General features: G+C 31.3%; 1 protein-coding gene across 8 annotated transcripts in view; it reads right to left on the bottom strand.

The window, feature by feature from the left end:
* The window catches only part of LOC122524179 (glutamate receptor ionotropic, kainate 2), a 249,077-nt gene that overhangs the window by 76,658 nt on the left and 151,633 nt on the right, over window positions 1-20,786 (bottom strand). For all 8 annotated transcript variants that reach the window (XM_043646280.1, XM_043646283.1, XM_043646282.1 and 5 more), the window contains 2 exons: window positions 19,505-19,689; window positions 3,593-3,750 (listed from right to left, as the gene is read on the bottom strand). In XM_043646280.1, coding sequence (XP_043502215.1) covers window positions 3,593-3,750; window positions 19,505-19,689 — 343 coding nt within the window. The remainder of the gene's footprint in view (window positions 1-3,592; window positions 3,751-19,504; window positions 19,690-20,786) is intronic.

The following is a 20,786-nucleotide window of genomic DNA, read 5'->3' as shown; positions in this document are numbered from 1 at the left end:
ACAATAATGATAAAATAATAACTTATACAATTATTATTCAAATATGTAATAATAAATTTAATTTAATTGTGCATAAATGAGCACGTATATATTTCTCATTCGTCAGCGGGGAGTGTATTTAATTATATTTTTATTTTATTTCTTTTTTTTTAAATGTTATTAATTTTTTTGTCTAACGTTATTTGATCGAATATAAGACTATAAATTCGGTCAACGTGTAATCCGATCGAATAAACGTGTTACCGATCCGATGGTCACGTAAGATCACTGCGGACAAGGCGTCGAGCCAGACGTTTAATTTGAAATGGTGCGTTGGTACCGCATACGAGCTAACATCGATCGCATTTCCCATCAGATGTGTGCACTCTCGTTAATTTGATCGACGTTCAACTTCCTGCCAGTCTTGAAATTATATCCGACAGCGATATATATATATATAGACCTTTCAAAATTTTCCGGTGTTTTCTTCTCTTTTTATATTTTTATTTTTATGTTTATTTTTATTTTTATTTTTATTTTTATTTTTTATTTTGTTAATAGTTTTTTTAACGAGTATTAAAAATGTAAAACGACGAGTTTTTCGTAAAAACGTATTTATTTCCGTTTCTCCAATTTATCAATTGAATTAATTGAATATTCTACTGATGATCAGGAAATATCAATAAATAAATATAAATTTTAAACAACAGGATAGTATCCGCGTAAAATCGATTTAATTTATTATTATTATGAATATTATTCAAATTAATCGAATTAATTTTCGTATAATTATCGACAAACATTTTGAATACAGGTTGGGTAAAATATTTCCAATACATAAATGATTCAAATCTTTCTTCTTTAAAAATTAAAAAAAGTAACCTATGATGTATTGAATAAAAATAATGTATGCAGTTGATATTAAAAAATATTTTCAGAACTATTAGCCCGTTCGATATAATAAAATTCGTCAAAAAATTTGTCGAATCGGTAAGACCTGGTCTAATAATATGTAACCATTCTGACTTGGAAGCGGGGTTGGAGGGATGCTTAACTAAGCGTAAAACATAAGAACAGGGCAAAAATAAATCGTTAACACGAGAGAGGAAGAATAAAATAAATGGTTATAATTCGAGATACAGAAACGGTTAGGATACAAAAGAAATGTTCAATCTTGACGTTCAGATCGTCGCGGAGAGAGTGTCGAATTTTCTTTCCTTTTTTTTTTGAATTTATACTTCTTTTGACGCGTTGGGGAAAATGTAATGGGAAGTGATGATTTTGTTCCGAGCCTCTGGAAAAACGACACCATGAAGTTTGTCGGTATTTACGACGCGCGGGCAAAGCGATTTCAAGTATACGGCATGAAAAGTTGTCTTCTTTTCTTCTTCCCCTTTTTTTCTCAAGCGGATCACCCATCCAAATACTAATCGTACTCAGTGCTGCTTTACTTAGTCGACTGAGAGGCGGGACTTGCTTCCCCACTCTTACAATTACTTTTATCACTCTTTCTCGCTTATTTTTGCAAATACGAAGATAAACCTTAGAACATTTTTTATGTATTTTTCAATTCTCTACAACTTTTGTTTGAAACTTTTTTCAATTAAATGCCTAGATTCTAAGATAAGGCTATTTTTCCCTTTTTTACCCTTTTTCTCAAAAATTTGAGATACTATTGCAAAAAAATTAGCACCAATCGATTCAGCGTCGTCGACTTACCCTTAGATCAAAGAATCAAGATGATAACTGAAAACCAGATTTTGACTTCTAATTAAGTAGACTATTAAATGATCGAGCGAGAACTAATGCTGTAACCGCGCCATGGCTGTTGACGCGTGAAGTAATTCGATATATCTCTCTTATATTTAGTGTGGACTGATATCTATATTTTCATATTTTCTTTTTCTTTTTTTTATTCTTTCTTATATATTATATATATAATAATTATTTTTTTTTTTAGTTATTTTTTTTCTTTGAAGTTTATTTTGAAGTTATTTTTGAGGTTATTGAGGTTATGTTCGTTTTGGTACGGCAAAGAAGTATAACTTCTTACGTGCGTACATAAGTACACACACCAGTTTTTTTATTTGAAAAAGTATATTTTTATTTCAATCTCTTTTTAACATACATAAAACAAGTTAAAAACATCTTACAAAAAACTTTAACATATAAAATATATAGTCTATGATTGGCTATAATAAATCTCATCATAATATTTAACAAGGATAAACATCACATCTTTACAAATATTCTATTCTAGGGTTTGTTTGTGCCACTGTGGCATTTTAATATAGATAATAGTAGTATTGGAAAAATTTAGTTAAAAAAAACCAATAAACCTAACATTTCAGTCTTATTTTAATATGAATGTTCTTTCCTTGCTTTCGGCCAGCGGTCGGCGATCGTCTTTTTTTCTTATCTCTGTTAACCGCCCTTCATATACATTTTACAAAGGACGCCAATCCTCTGTCGAGCTACACGTGGCCACAAATATTACGCATAAAATTTTTAAAGAAAACCATTCGATTTTTGGTATCCAACGTTCACACGACACGGATTATGATGATACTATTTCTTTTCTTTTCTCTTTTTCTTGTCGTAAAATGTGATATTGGAAAAAAAAAATAAAAAAGATAACTTGGCTATGCATAGAAATCTAGGAAATCCCGAACATAAAGCGATTTAGCCTCCAGCGGGTAAAGAAAGAAGAACGAAAAAAAGAAAGAAACTAGTAAATTACCACTTCGTTTTTGCAAAACGATAAGTAATACGTTCATGGAAAATCGAAATTTCGAACTCGCATTTCTGGTTTCATACAAATATGTAACCTATATTCAATCTACGAAATGCGATCTCTATTTCATTTGAAAATAGGTGGTAAGGGGAAGAGAGAGAGAGGGGGCATGAGGAAAGGAAGGAGTTAATGAAAGAGGAATTGTTAGCTTTGACGAATTGAATGATCGCTTTCAAGAATATCCATTTTCAAATTGGAAAATTCAAAATCATTCCGGGCATACGGTGGATGCACGCCATGCACAAAGATTTCAAATTTGCATAATAATGCTTGGAAAAATATCACTCCTCTCCCCCTATTCTTTTCTTTTCGTTGATTATATTACCTCTATATTAAGCATTTTGTAAAATATTACAATGTTTAACGAAATGTAAAAAAATATTTACCCACAAAAATTTTCATTCGTAATTTATTTATATTATTCAAGACGAGTTTGTTAACGAGCAACTAACGCGCAAATATTTGATAACTCTCGCATATTTTGTTATTTTCTATCGATAACATTCAAACGTAAGTTTCATTTTTTTAAAGTAAACGATTTAAAAAATAATAAATAAAATAAATATTAAAATATAATGGATATAGTTTTTTCGGTTGTCATTAAAAAGTTGGATTTATGAAAAGAAAAAAAGAAAAAACAAGTAAAAATGAGGAAGAACAGATCGATGCGTACGATGGGTAACGTACATACGTCCTCTTCATATTCTTTTCAGTTTTGCTAAAAAGGAAAGTGAGTGGATGCAGAAGGTAAAAAGAAAATAAAAAAAGAAAAGAACGGGTATAATGGTACGGGTAGGGTGGGAAATGCGTAAAACTCACCGATATTCCGAGCCCTCACTGAGTTGCCTAACAGTAATGGGGAATTCGCTTGGACCGTGAGCTTTTAAAAGCTCCTGCAATCGCACCAGTCCTTCGTTGTTCTCGTATATGATGGTAAAGCTTTTCCAACCCCATGCCTTTACAAGGTCAACGTACGCCTGCAACATTAAAAAACGATTCGAGTTATCGTACGATACGATCGTTTCTACGAGAAATAAAATTCTTTTAATCCTAAAACTTACAAACGTAATCGCAATATTCGGATAAAAAAATCTTACAATTAAATTGATTGATAGATTATTTTAATTATTTTTTTTTTCTTTTTGAAATACATACGTATTTCTCTATTAGTAAATACAATTTATTTCCAATTGAAAAATTCGTACGTATACATATCGTATCGATGACAAAATATTGATCATTGCAATTGCTTTTCAATTATTTCCAACAATGGCATTGATTAATGCTCGATTATTCAACTTTTGGGATTTTACTTTCGCGTCCGTTTGGAAAAGGATTGATTAAAGAAAAATACAAAAAAAAAACAACATAATAATAAAAGTCTCAAGTTCTCCAGGTATTGTATTCTTGGAACGTTTCGATAAGCGAGGCAGGATTTCAAGAATATAATAGGAACCTTTTAACTGGCCACGCCACTCGAATCGAAGACTTAATTCGAGGAACGAAACGTTCTCATTTCTTGCTCCCGTGCAATCGATACGAGTAAAAGGAGAATGAGAAAGAGAGAAAGAGAAAAAGAGAGAGAAAACGAGAGAGAAAACGAGAGAGAGAAGTTCGTGGCCGTAGAAGGATACGCCTTCGCGCTAACTCGTATTTCCAAGCCGCTTTTCCGATAATCCGAACTTCCTGAAAGCACAGGCTGTATATTTTCCAGCGAGTAACTTTTGCAGTAGCTACCCTCCTCGTCGGGGTAAGCACCTTCGTGCATTCACCCTCCACCCCTCCCCCTCTTTCCATCCTCTCTTTTGCCACCTCATCCTCCTCCTCCTCCTCCTCCTCGTCCTCGTCCACGTTTTTCTCTTCTTCTATCCCTGGCTCTGCTTCTTTCCCTCCCCTTCCCCTCCCCCTCTTTTTACCTTTCCCTCGAAAGCCCTTTTCATTCCTCTCTATGAAGGTTATATCCTTTTCCTCCGAGTTTCTTCCACCGTATTACCGTACCCGCAATGCCGTCTCGACGGCGCGTGTTCCATTTTGTCGCTTTTTCAAGAATATAAGGATCCCAACCGAGTTCCTTCGGGGAAAAAAAAGATGAAGAAAGAAGAAAAAAAGAGGAAGAGAGGAAGAAAAATTTGCAAAGGACTCAATGAAGGTGGACCGTACCCCTTCCGATCGACGAAGGGATTGTCATTCTTATTGAAAGTTGTTTAACTTGTCAAACTTGTTCTTCATTCTTCTCTCTCTTTTTTCTTTTTTTTTCCTTTTCTTCTTTTTCTTTTTATTTTTTTCCTTGCTTCCCCTTTTTTCTTTACATTTCTTTAAATAGTTTCTATTTATTTATTTGTTCGTTAAACTTCTTGCGAAAAGTTTAAATAAGGCTCGTTGCATTCCATGGGATTATTTTATTTTATTTTATCTTTGTTTTTCTTTGAGAAAGATAAATATTGTTAGTTAACATTACTCACTTCTTCTCTTCTCTTACGTTAAATCAAAGTTTTAATTTTTGAGTATATCGAATAGTACAAACTCAAAATACATAAACTTGTTTTTTTTTTTGGTAAGCGGTTAAACTTTGTTTATTTTGTTTTTCGGAAATTTTTAAAAAATGTTTTGCAATGTATATATTCTGTTTTTCATTTAAAAAGAAAAATAAATAAATAAGGATGTGAACTTGTTTCACCCTATTTTTCAGATATTTTACAATCAATAATGTTTCTCGCATTCTTTCGCGTAACTTTCATAAAGGTTTCGAAGTAAATAAGAAGAAAAACTTAGAAAGCTTTTTAACTTATAACTCTTTAGTAAAGAAAAAAAAGAAGCAAAAAGAATACACGAATTTTTCTTATTATCCGATATTTTAAAATCTGAAAAAATTTACCTTAAATTCTTTCGCCCAATTACCGAGAGATTTTAAATAAAAAAAAAAGAAAAAAAGTAAAAAATTTTAAAAGACTTTTTAAATTAACATTTCGCGTTTAACAAGAAGTATTACATGAATTTTTCGGACTCAACTTCTCGGATTATAATTCTATTCATATGACTATTATTCGTATTTTGTTTTGTTTTGTTTTTTTTCTTTTTTTGTTGGTCGACGACGTATTTGTTTTTACGATAAAAGTGTATCGACAATTCTGAAATTGGAAGAACTTTTAAATTAGCTAAGTTAAAATAGGATTCTCGTATCGGACGAATAATCACTTCGATTTCGGTTTCCACGCCATTTCGTTTATTTCTCGCGTGGTGAAAAGACTAAATGCAAGAGAGCCGAAGAGACGGAGAGAAAGAGAAATAGAAAAAGAAAGAAAAAAAGAAGAAGAAAAGAATATAACGCTGATGGTATAGGACGGTTCCGGGTAAATCGTAACCACAACTACATCGTCGCGATACAGAATGACGAATGAGCCCGTGCGACCCTTCGAAAACGTATGCAAATGTATGCTGGTAACAGGCCTGCTAGCTACCCACCGAATCTCACGTGGATTTGCCTGGTGACCGTAGAAAACGACCGTAGAAAAAAAAAAAAAGAATATGTAACCAAAAAGAAAAAAAGAAGAAGAAAAAGAACTAAACAAGAGAAAGAGGAAATAAATCATAAGGTAGCATCGCAATCGAGAATAAGCTTATAAAACAGGAACGTTACGAATTTATAGGACAAATAAATTTGAAAAAAATACAACAAAAAATATAAATCAAGAGAGAGAGAGCGGAATACTCTCTTATCGATATTATTTTACATACAAATTTTCCCATTAAAAACGATTGCATTTACAATTTCATTTACATGTTTGAAATTATTTACACGTATATATATGTACTCTATATTTAACTGCAAATTACCAATGCTTTTAATGACCCTTTTACATTATTTTTTCGGTCAATAACGTTATATGCAAATTATATAAAAATGAAATAAAATTCTCTGTTTTTTTCTTTTTATCCTTTTTCTTTTACCTTAAATATTTTGTTTGATTGCAATGTATTTCAAATGAAATTGAAACGAAGTGAACGATATCCGTGTATAAAAGAAACAATGTCATCGTGTATTATATATGTATCAATTATTTAAATGATAACAAGTTTCCTCCTAGATCAAAGATTCCATTCATATTCTAAATTTCTATCAACCCGTTATTACTATGCTTCACGAACGCGGCCCCGTTTTACGCGAGCACCGAATTTCAAATTTTGAATTTACCTTCCTTCTCTCACTCTCTCTCTCTCTTTTTCAATTCCCTTTTGTACCTTGTCTCACTTTCGTATCGCTTTATCGAATGGGGATGGAACCTCATCGTAGTGGCGGGTACCGAACGATCGGACAATAATTTGTAAAAGGAAGAGAGAGGGAGATAGAAAGATAAACTAACGTGAGATAGAGAGAGAGAGAGAGAGTAGAATGGGAGGTGGGAAGAAGAGGAAGTGCAAGTTCTAGGATGTGAAGGTGCGGAAGCCAAAAGCATTACGTATTCTCAACGGGCACAATGGCTGCTCCTGCTTATAAGGGACCGCAGTATGATGGCGGTGGTCTTCCTTTGCGTTAGAAATATTTCAGAAGCTTCACGAACTATCTTCTTCCTAACCCCCTTATCTATATCTTTCTCTTTATTTCTTTCTTTGTCTCTTTCTCTCGAACCTCAATATAACAGAATTCCACCTTAGTGCGCATTTTGCGAAAATCAACCATGGATGATCATCCACGTACTGTACGAATACAAAAGTTTTTTACCAACTGACACAAATAAATAACATCGGATCAAACACGAAACTAACATTCAAAAATCGTATAGGAAACACTTTTCGAATTCATCGAAACACTTTTAAATTTACTATAACGTATATTTACAACATCAATTATTTTAATCGATAATTAGTTAAGTATTGAAAATAAATTAAGAAAATTTTATTATACGTACGTTATTTAATTAATTTTTGATTATTCATTGATTTTGGGTTTCATTCATATTCAAAATAATTGTCAAATCGTAAAAATATATATCATACATAAACAAAATATTTTATTTAAATGATAGTAAATTTCATTGATATTCTACATTTCATTCATATTTTAAATTTGTATTTTTAGCATTTATTTTTGTGCTTACTTTGCGCTTAAGATACAACTTTATTCCAACTACTATCTTCTTTTCTCTGTCTTTCTTTCTTTCTAATTTTCTTTTGTTCTTCTTTTTTTTGTTCTTTGTTCAATTTAAGAACGAATGATATTCAAGTCTGGATCGTAGAAGAAATTTATCACTTCTCTATCGAGCATCCAACTTATCATTGCTGGCACGTACGCAAGATCGAGTACGTTATAGTGTCTAGTTCCGGTAGACGTACCTTTACACGTACTACGTCAGAAAGTATGTAACACGACGGGTGTTATAACATACATCGAGATATCTCTGATAATTTCAACTACTTGCAAGATGACGAGAATGTGAATGAAGAATCTACTAGCTTTCCTATTTCTTCGTTATCACTTCGTAAATTTATAACAGTTTAATAGCCATGATCTGCGTGTGCATATTTATTCGGGTGAATAATGAGAAGTCGTTATAATCACACAAGAACGTGATAATAATGATAACTTTAATAACATTCGTCATTCAATTTAATAAAAAATTATGATGATTTTTACCACAAAAAACAATTTACATTTAATTTCAATCCATAAAACGAATGTTACAAATGTTTAGTTGAAGAAAAATTTGTTACGTAAACCTATGCATAAAAATCGCAAAAGTCTATATTCCAGTTTTTTTTTTTAATTTAAAAAGAAAAAGAAATAATAAAAAATGTCTTTTGTTTCGTACGGAGATCGATTTATAGAGACATGTACGTTGACATAAATTTATTCGTGAAAAGAGTTCGACATACTGACCTACATAATTTCCGGGAAAAATATTCGTCCTATGAAGGGTGCAACGAAAAAGAGTTATCGCTATCCTGCTCACACTAACTGTATCTTACTCATACATATATTCTTCTTTATATTATTTTGCATTATACAAGCTCTCTGCTTTGAATTCACACTGGAATAGACAGTTTCGACGCCGCACGAAAAATTATTTCGCCAAGGGTACTTTATAATAGTACAAATTATAAACTGTCAAATATGAAGATGTATTGATTTAATTATGATAATTATTTAATAAATGTGCATGTACTAATATAGATGTAAGTTAATTACGTCGTTTCGGTTTATAGGAAATTGTTTATAATAATTATTTTAAAAAAATTATCACCTGCATATATGCATAGAGATATACGTGTATTATTCAATAAAAAATTACAGAAAAATTTTTTTTTATTATATTAATTGTTTATAACAATTGTTTATAATAATTTGTTAACTATGCATAGGTAAGTAAACGTATGAGAAATAATTAGTGTAGAATTTTAAAAAGATTGATTATAAAAATTGTTTATAACAAATTGTTTATAACAATTAATTTATGAATTGTTATTAATAATATAGAGGAAGCTTTGTCATTTACAACAAGCTTTGAATCGTGTCTCTACGATTATTAGTTCCGGAGATATTGTAATTTAAATAATATGCATTAAAATTTTACTATTTATCTAGTAATTATTTTTGAATGGATATTGACTCACTGACCTACATAGATTCTTGGAATTTACGTTACTATGATCAGCTGTTCGACGTAAACGGTACGTACTACTATTTACTACGACTCGTACACGTCATCAGTTCATTGCAATTTTTCAATGAAATTTTTAAAAACTTATATCTCCTGAACGAAACATCATAGAGACTTGAAAAAACCATCATTTTAAAGATAAATATCTCCTTCTTTTATCTATCATCTCAAAAATATTCAATATGACAAGACCAAATTCACAAATATTCAATAACTAATCATAAAGTTTGAAAAATTCATTTTCTCGAACATTATTCCTCGTTAATTCTCATATGATATTTTATATCATTAAAAAAATATATACATACGTTCATGTGATAATTATTATGTAAAATCTTTATTCTTCTAAGTAAAAACAGTTTTCATTAGTCTTTCGTATTCCCATTCGATAGGAATTCGTATCCTGTAGTCCAGGTTGTAATAACAACAGCACAACAAATAAAACCACAAAGTTAAACGATGAAAGAGATCTATCCGTAAACCGATAGGGACAGAGGACACATGCAGCCTTACCACTAGGACCTTGTGAAACCTTCGAACCACTGATCGTCAACAAAGAGAAACTAGTGAGTAAAGAAGAGTGGGGAATGGCGTTAGCGTAGTCAGGAACAGGATGGTCGACCACAAAGGACGGGCTGCGGAACTATTCGTGTGACAGAAGAGAAATCACGCAGTCAACTGTCCTATACGGTTAGTTTTTTAATCTTTTATACATCTATATATTTGAAGTAATAAGATATAGGATTGTTTATTTATTAATATAAAAATGAAAGATATATTAACCCTTTTTTAAGTTTTTTTTTCATTTATATATTACCAACAATTCGAAGCAATTTCAATAGAAAAATCATATTCACATATAAGTAAATGATATATAAATAATAACAACTAATGAGAATTAGTTTAACAAAACAAAATAAAAAAATAGAAGAAGCAAAATATCTACGGTGACGTAGAAAACTGTCAGCTTTTGTCGTCACGATTCTCTTTAACATTCTTTTCACGATAATAGCTATCTCTCTCTCTCTCTCTCTCTCTCTCTATCTCTTTTTATTTGTTCTATTTTTTCTTTTTCTTTCTTTTTCTTTTCTAGCAAGAACCCTAGAGATAAAAAATGAGCCCCGTCTTGTTCCTAAGTGACCCCGGGCGCGTTCGTTTTTCTGGCACGTATTCTGCATTCGTTACATTTCATACATATAAGTTATATAAATCCAGTATCACCATAGTATGCATTATTATGCGCTCACACTTGTGTATGTATATATACGTATGTATCTAATACTTTATGTACATATGCGTATGTGCTCTATTACGAATTCGTACATATTACCTGCTACTACCTTGTACAATGTCTATATACATAAATACATACACACACATATACATATGTATGTATATGGATATAAGTAAGTACACTTGCAAGATACGACGTTTTACATTTTCATCTCAAATGATGCTTTGTTTACTCTCTTCGAGAGAGAGAAAATCAGCTTACAACGAAGCAGCCCACTATTGTCCGTGTACTATTTGGATTATTTGGTTTTTTTTTTTTAAGACCCACAGTCTTAACAAATTTGTTTTCTTACTTCCTTCATTTTCTTAGTCTCCTTTTTTTGTTTTTTCTTTTTCTAAATTCTATTGTATTTTATTGTACAGTTATTATTCATTCTTTAAAATTAATTTCTAGTAATAAAAAATATTCGTTTACTTTGAGAAGCTTTAGTATCCATTAAATATTAAAGTAAAAAACATATGTCCAAGACGTGATGTGAAAATGGAGAATAAAATGTAAATGTAATTTATTCGATGCTACCTATGTGTTTAAGAGAAATTAAATATTCTTAAACATGTACGCTTATGTAGTATTAATATCTAGTAGTAGTATGCAGTATGTGTACATTTCTCGTATTAATTCAGACGATTGTTATCAAGGATAAAATATTCTTTGTAGAATAACACGAAATTTGATTCGATAGAAAGGAAGCGACGTTTCGGGTAAGTTCTTATCAACGTTTTCACAGCTTTTAGTCATAATTTTAATGTCGTCAGTGACATCTATAAAAAAGGAAGTAAAAAGAGAAATAGGAAGAGGGAAAATGAGAGAAAGAGAAAGAGTAGGTACGGAGAAAAGGCACTCAAAGTCTGCAGCACGAAAATGCATTATTTGCGAGTGCATTAGACACGAAGGATGAATTATATCGGGGAATAAAATTAAAATCATACCATTTTTCTTTCTCTCTCTCTCTCTCTCTAATGCATTTGAAGAAACGACTTTAACTTATCGTGTCGACCAATTGGAAACGAATTGAATAAGATTGAAAAGCAATATTGTTAAATGGATCCTCAAAGTTTTTACATACGCCTAAACATCCTCGCGATAATCCAAATCTTTTGCCTTTTTTTTAACCTAATCGTAAAAGCGCAACAACGAGGAGAAAAAAACAATAATCCTGGAATTCGTATTCGAAAAAATACAAAAGAATAATACAGACGAATAAAAAATACTTTGATTAAGTTCTAGAATAAAAAATATGATTAATTGTTTTTCTTTTTTTTTAAATAATCTATATTATATCAGATATATAAGAATAAATAGATCAAACAAATAGAAATAAAAAAACAATGAAGGTGTTAAGGTTACGGGAAGTAAATAGCTAATCCGCAAACATTTATGTAGCTTCGATTCAATCAGCTTTCAATCGTAAGACCGATGGTACACGATTCCGTGGAGATAAGTGAAAAAGAGAAAGAAAGAAAGAAAGAAAAGAAGAGGAGAGTAGAATAGAATAGAATAGAATAGAATAGAGAGAGAAGAGTAGGATAACGCTAGCCTTTAGTACATTGAATGGCGTTGATTAGTAACTACTCCAGAAAATAAACGAGAATTCGTAGACCAAGCGTATATCGTTTTCTTACTTTCTCCGAGGTGAGAGGAATCTTTTCAAGAAAACCAAAGAAAGAAACAACGAAAGATAGTAAAAAAAAAGAAAAGAAATCAAGAAAAAGATAAAAAAGAGAAAGAAAAATATAGGAAGAAAGAAAAGAAGTAAGCTTTTAAAGAGGGTGGATCGGTTCTCAGGGCTTACACGAACAAGATCCAGTATTTATCCGTGTAAGAGAATACGAGTTACGAGTTGGTAGTTGAGTCATTGTATAGATAGAAGGGATGATGGGGGATAGAGGGAAGGGGGATATTGGGATATTGGGATGAGGTAGAAGTTGGAAAGAGGGTTAGGTTAGGGGTGTGGAAGCGTAACGAGCAAAGGCTCGACTAGGAAACGCTACAAATCGAATTCCAGCGTTAACGGTAATTCCAATGCTAGGTACCATTGGCTGATTCGAACGATCACAACGCAAGCTCTCTCTCTTTCTCTCTCCCTCTCTCTGTCTTTCTACTATACCTTATATCCCGTGGGAGAGTTGGTCCATTATCGCGCTGGGGAAGGAACATCGTTAAATCATTCCCATCGTGCCTGCAATTACAGCTTTCGCGCTTCATTAGAGCAACATATCGACGTATCGTGATTTGGTAATCTTACGGAACGTTCGTTGTTCGTTATCAGGTTGATGATAAAATTCAAACATCAGACTAATGGAACGATGTTCAAAGCGTTAGATAAAGAAGATATTGTTTATGCGAACGTGACGCGCGTTATCTAGTCTAACGAATATTATAGATTATCGTAGGGTGTTTTAATATTCATAGCGTTTGCTAGGTTAATTTATTATTAATAGGTTTCTCTGATATATTGATTATCGTTATTTATTATATAGTAATTGGATGATCTATACTGTAGAAGAGGAATACTTTTATTTTTACCTTTTTTGTTTATTGTTGTTGTTGTTGTCGTTGTACCATCGATAGTAAATATTGATATTAATTTTATGGAAAGGTTTGATCGACGATTAGAAATATTTTTGTTAAAATTAATTGTTATTAATTTGTTATTAAATGTTATTAATTTAATCTCACGTAAACGGAAATGTTTGATATTATTTTTTCGTAAAGCAAATTTAATGAAAAAAAAAAAGACATTCGTAGAAGCCTTCGAATTTCAGTCGTGTTCGTGTAGAATCAAACGGAAGTGCGAAAGAAAGGCTTCTATCTTGTTTTAATTAACGACATTACTTACAGGTAATTCAATTATTCCAACGACCAATCTTATTAGATAACATATTTTTTGTTTTTTTTTCCCCTATCTTTTCTTTCATTTTTCTTCTAATAATTAATTATCTTTTACTCGATTTCTTATGATTACGAAGAAGAGAAACTTTATTAGAAACTTTGACGAAAGGGTTTCCTTCACGAAATTGAGATTCGTATAATGTAACTTACACCGAACTATGCCCGCTGCTTCGAGCTTAACTTTTTCACAACTTTAATAGGGCAGAAATTATTCTTAGAAATATGCGGAAACGAATATAACTTTCCTATCGGAGAATGGAGAAACCAGATATCCTGCATATAATAACGAACGAGTAAGTGAATAGGATGTTGAAAGTAAAGTATTAAAGTTTTCATATGTTTTGATGTATTACAAGAAAAATGTTTTTCGTGTATATATTAGTATTTGTCCAACACAAAAATAAAAATGAAACTAATAATTCAACAACGAAGCAAGAGTATTCGCGCTATTTAAATATCGATATCTTAACTTTCTTCAAAAGAAAATAAAGTTATCGTAAATATATTATATGATAATAAGATTTATATTTCGCGCATGAATAAATTTCGTTTATTAACATTTTTTTTTCTTCGTATTTACAAAATCTACTTATTATTTATTTCATTCATTACAATTTTTAATAAAATTCTTCACACGCGTCCATTTAATTATTAGAATAAAACACAATTTTTATAATATTCATAACATCTTAAAATAATAAGAATAATTAATAGACTATACAATAGATTTTCATCAGTCGTATGAATATTTGTTTTTCTTAATGATAAAAATTACAAATGATTAATTTAATATTAAAGGTAGATTGTGTAAACAGAAAGAAAAGAAAAGAGAGAGAAGAAAAGAATGAGAAACTACTTAAAATAGTCGGATAGAAAAGATTTGTTTGACATGAAGGTATATTACGATATTATGAGTACTCGTATAACAAAGGGCACTTGATGAAAAGATTTTGCAAAAAATATCACCGACCATCGAATAGGCTCTTCGACCAAGACGAAATTGGTTGCCAGAATGTTGAAGAAGGGCCTTACAAGAAGTCAAGCTACCCATTATTAGGAAGACATTAACGAACCTAAGTCTAAGTACTCATGACTCGTATTATCTTTGAAATACTTTTGTGTCAATTATTTCCACGTAAGCTGCTTTCTTCAAACGGAGCTTGACCCTTCAATCCTAGCCAAGGGAATTCATTCTCAAAGGATTGAAAACGGAAGAAAAAAGAATAAAGAAAGTAAATAACAGAAATAATTGCGATCCATTACGAAAAATAAATAAAAAATTATTATTTTTTATTATTTATTATTTTTTATTAATTATTTATTATTAATAATTATTATTTTTTCATTATTTTCGTTATTATTCGTAGCTTGAAATCAAATGATATATGATTAATATTTTGCATCGAATATTATTATTAGTTTGATAAATGAACGAGTATCTAGAAAAAAGGAAAATATTTTTCAGGAAAATATTGAAACAATTTATTGCTCATTGCTCGTTTTAATAAAAATGTTGTATAAAATGCTGCTGTAAAAATACACCATTTCTTCCACTTAAAATAAAAAAAGTCTATTGTAAAATATAATTAAAATACATTATTATATGCAACTTACAAACAATTTTTTATACTCCAATTTGAGTTCGGTATAATATTGAATGTAACATACGCCCTTCTACTAGACATCCGTTCAATTATAATTGTAAATATGAATTCATATAAAAACATAAGATTATTGACGAAGTCAAATGATCAATAACAGCATTTATTTCTAATAAACATTTTAAATATAAAAATATAAAATATAAAATCATACATAAAAATATAGCTTGAATAAATCAACATTTTCGAAATACACATATACACACACACATAAAGTATCAAGGATATCAGAAGAATTCAGTGGTTGATAGTAACGAGGAAAAAGGAAAAAGCTTTTCACGCTTTGCCTTTTCTCTTCAGTTGCTGGACTAAGGATACCCTTTGAACCTTTAGTTAGTTTTCTCGAGTGAGGCGCAACCACAAATCGAAATATTTTAGTGGCAAGCGAAGAGACGTCGTCGGTTGGTCTTTTGAGAAAATCGATTGGAGAAAAGAAGAGAGAAATATAAGAAGAAAAAAAAAAAAAAAAAGGTAGAAACTAGCTCTCATCTTTTTCCTGGTCTATGCTTCGTAATCACCAGAAGGAAACTCCCTTCCCATTCCGTTACTCTACTACCCGCTCAATCCTTTTCCTCTTATTCCTGAATTTTATATCTTCCTTCCATTAAATGGCATGCTTCTTTAAAAGAAAGAAAGAGAGAGAGAGAGATAGAAAAAACATGAAGGAAAGGAACACAAGGATAGATAGAGAACGTCATAGCAAACCATCAGTTTCCGCTTTACTAGTTTTACAAGAAATTTTCGGTTAAGAAGTTCTTCTTCCTTTTCGAGATTGGAAAGCAAACGAAATTGAAGCACATCGTCCTTAAAACTCTTGCGAAGAGAGAGAGAGAGAGAGAGAGAGAGAAAACTTCTACTTTACCCTTTGATCCTCCAAATAGGTTGATCTAGAAGACATCGTATCGGTTCGTTGAATTCTAACATCATTCGATAAAATATTTTCTCGATAAGGCAAAACTAAGAAGAATGATCAAATACTCGAAATAATTTTCCTCTAAGCAAAAAAATTGAGGAAAATAAGAGAAACGAAGATGAATAAAACGGGAAAAAATTTTTTGGAAAAATTCACTTGTCGAAAAAGTTTGACACAACGCGCGTTAGCTTTATTCGAGCGTATAAAAGCTTTCCAAAAATATTCAGCAGATGCGGCAGATTATTTGAAGAATTTATTCGATCCTCTGATTTAGCGATTTCCAAAGCTAGTTTCTATCGTCGTTTAACAATTGGATTATACGTATAAAGAGAGAAAATATGTGCATTGTGTGTGTTTGTGTGTGTGTGTGTGTGTGTATGCTAGGGCCACTCTAATTGGAATTCTTACTCTGTAGAGAAAACACGAAGAGAAAGAGAGAGAGAGAGATTTTAATTTGGTTTCTCTTTGTCTCACAAGACCGACACATTGATTCTCTTTACCTTTTCATACTGTATTTCATTCATTGTTTTACTCGCTCATACGATTTCGAGCGTAGTTATATTCTCCGTTTATCAATCGACACAAATAAAGATTTTCGAAAACATTTGTTTTTAAAATTTATCGCAAATCAAACAAATACTTTATGAACAATAAATACTTTTTTCTTTATTCCAAATATTGAATTTTTTCATTTGTTTAATTAATTTTTCATATAAAAGAAATTGTTTTAAGATTTATTATTTAGTTTTTAATTTATTTATTTAATATTTAATATTGTTTATTAAAAGGCTTAATAAGATATAATGAAATAGGATAAAATCGTAAGTATCTATAATCGTGTAAAGTAATAATTAATACTCGTCATGTTTTATGTTACTTTAAACGTCGTCATTCTTAACAAAGATATCGTCGTAATTATTTCTTTGTTATTCGTCGTCTTTCGTCGTAATCTTTCACGTAAAATACACTCGTCGTAATTTCTAAATCAAGACCATGCAAATGTGCTGCGGCCTGTCCTTTCGTTGTCTATATATACTAATCATTCTCTTCTATCGGTTTTCGTCATTTCCCGTACTGTCTTTCTCGAAACTTCTCGATCATTCTCGACCATAAAATATCTATATTATTCCTTTACTTCTGATATGAAATATTCGAGAGGTTTCGGTACGATCACACATTAGGCGATAGACTCAAATAATACAAACGTAATACTCAAGTGTAACAAACATAACACATGCGCTTCAGTCCAGAGCAACAGTCTCTTTTATCCTACAAAAAATTCTCACACACTCATACTTATATCACTACGCGACAAATAAAGAATAACATTTCTTTAGCGGTACTTATAAGAAAATCGTCTATCGATATTTATAGAAATATCGATACATATATTCTAATATTAACTACTCTTTGTTATTTACGTTTAAGTTTTTTTTCGTTCGTACGAGACGGAAAACACTACCTCTCTGTTCACTTCTCGAATTTTCTTTCACAATATCATGAAGAAAATATTGATATATAACAGATATACATCAGAAATTTTCTTATTGTCATTGTAAAAAAAGTATTATTTTCATTTATTTATTTATTGTTTAATACTTAAGCGGATTTAATAAAAAATTGAGTAGGTATAACAATGACGTAATCCTAGGATGTAGAGAATTTAATGTTCCTTGCTAGGATCATTAAATAGCAAAATATTCAGAGAGGAAGAGAGAGAGAGAGAGAGAGAGAGACATTGAGTAAGGTAGTATCGTTGAATACAAGTATTCGTGAGTGGCAAATATTGGAGAAGGAGTTACGAGGTTTCTCGTGAAATGTCAGGAAGATGAAGAAAGAGAAAGAAAGGTAAAGAAAAGTAGAGAGAGAGAGAGAGAGAGAGAGAGAGAGAGTGGGAGTAAAGTCTCGTTAACTCGAAAGCTCGAGATGTATAACCTTGGCTTGCAAGTGCTAGATTTTCGCTGCTTTCTTCTCGAAAGTATCTGCTTATTTAGAGAGAGAGAGAGGGAGAGAGAGAAAGAGAAATTCCAAAACTCCTTTTCTTCTTTTATGATAACTCTTCTGTGAGAGAAGGTACGAGGTGTTCTAAGTATGCGAACAGATGTTGAAACTTTTGGAAAAAGACCTTGCAATTAAACGACAAGTCTACACTATTCTCTTCCGTTTCGTTTAATTCGAGGGTAATATTTCCTTTTTATTATTAACTTCGACACAATGAAAATCTTTTATTTAATTAGAGAGGATAAAGATAACCAAAATGAATAGAACTGAAACAGAAATCTTCATTCATCATTCATTTCACACAGCAACGAATTTTTAATTGCAATATTCTCTTAAATTCAAATAAAAGTAAGAAACATATTTTAATGATTTCAATAAAATAAATTGTAAAAGAAATGTACGAAAATTTAGATTTGAAACTGGAAATATAGAAAATTTTGTTAACAGTAACTATTTCTTTAAAAATGTTTCAACGTATCTTCGCCAGGGTTGCAGGGTAAGGATGTGTAATATTATAATAATTCGTGTAAAAAATGAAAAAAATAAAATAAAATTATGAGGGTAAGAGAAAATTCTAGAAGTGTGTGCATCGGGATTTTTAGAAATATCGATAGACGATTTTTCTATAAGTAATGTAATTCCTTATTTGTCATGTGTGTGATAATATGAGTATGACTATGTGAGAGTTTATCTTAGGATGAAAGAGAAGAGACCGTTTCTCTAGACAGGAATGCGTATGTTTTATTTGTAAAGTGACACCGCTTGGACCTATCGCCTAATATGTGGTCGCACCGAAACCTCTCGAATATTCCCGATACGGAAGTACAAGAAGAATCCAGATTTGAAGAAAATGAACCCAGAATGCAAGGAAATGATGAGAAACGATGGAGGGGGTGATGAATATATATAAACGACGAAAAAGATCAGAGGGGCGCATTTGATATTGTATTGTTTGTACGACGAGTGTTTGTATGTGAAAGAAGACGAAACACTACGAAAGACGACGACAACGAAGAATTAAATACAACGATATCTTCGTATTACGACGTTTAAAGTAACACATAACACAACGAGTTGATTAATTATTAATTTAGACGATTATAGATACTATTTTATTCTATCTCATCTCATTATATTTCATTATACCTTATTAAATCGTTTAATAAATATTATTAAACGATATTAAGTAAATAAAATTAATAAATATAAATAAAGTAAATCTTATAAAATAATACAAAAATAGAAATTTGAAAACTTCAAATATAGAGAAATTGATTAAATGGTAGGGTTATCTTGAGAAAAGTTTAAACGTACCTTCGAAAGAGTGGTAGGATGAGGGTAAAGATTGACGAGACAGCTTTGCCTTCTTAGTCTGTAATCCCAACGTGTCTCCAAGTGCGGTATTTCCATAGTGTCGCAGATGCTCTGCACGTGAGAAGCAGTGTGCGCACTTTGAGGTCCAAAAATTGCAGCTACGCCACTCCGCAACAAATGGCACACTGCAATAAGAAATCGATGATGGTAATATCTATACTCGTATTTATTATTACGTCACATTTCTATATTAAATTATCTAAAGCTAAGATAATAAGTATTTTAATAATATTCATTTCATATATACATACAATTTTTATCTTTTTATTTTCCTTCTTTTTTATTCTTCTTTTTACGTACTTGAGACATAAATATTATTTAGATATCTAAAGATAAATTTTTAACGCTTTTTTTTTAATAGTACTTTTAAAAGTAGCCAATTCCATCAAACTTTATGTTTACATAAGTAATAAAAAAGTAACAAATAACAGAAAAACCCTTAACATATAAAACTTGGAATGTTATTCTCTGTATTTCCCATTGACCGATTAAACTTTGACCAAAGTGATTTCAACCATGAAGAATAAAGAATTTCATATTATCCTATATAAAACTTTACTCTTTCTTTCCCTCTCTCTCTCTCTCTCTCTCTCTCTCTCTCTATCACGTGCAATTAATCATGGTAACTCGCTGAAATAAGATCTTTTCTAAGCTCAATGGTCCGAGTTACGTCGTTTCAATACTGTCGAAAAGATCGTCAAAGTGGAAACGGTCAGCAAGATGCGTGATAAACGACGAAACGTAATTTCTTTTACGTCTAAGAAATCGGAGAGAAAAAGTGAGAGAGAGAGAGAGAGAGAGAGAGAGAGAGGGAGGGAGAGAGAGAGAGAAAGGATATCCTTTTCTCCTTGAGAAGCAAATAAATTCCGATCAATCACTTCCATTCGCTCAGGATTTAATTTGGCGAATAAATGTTTTCGTTACCATAGTACCGGCTGCTCGACCTCGTTTATGGTACATAAGTTTCACATTGATCGCTATAGAACTCTTTCTTTCTTTCTTTCCTTATTCTTCTTTCTCCCTCTCTCTCTCTCTCTCTCTCTATCTCTTTTTCTTTGATTTTTTTTCTCTATATCTTTCTGTTTTTTCTCCGTGCCGAAGAATAAATCATCATGCTCGAGGATTTTCCGACAGCAAACGCAATGAACTCTGCAGTTCATCTTTCTCTAACCACACTCATCCTTCGAATCTTGAACCAACTTCCCCATTCCCTCTCTCTCTC

Source organism: Polistes fuscatus, unplaced genomic scaffold (assembly GCF_010416935.1).
Source record: "Polistes fuscatus isolate 324 unplaced genomic scaffold, CU_Pfus_HIC Scaffold7, whole genome shotgun sequence".
NCBI lineage: Eukaryota > Metazoa > Arthropoda > Insecta > Hymenoptera > Vespidae > Polistes > Polistes fuscatus.
This window is presented reverse-complemented; position numbering and strand designations above follow the sequence as displayed.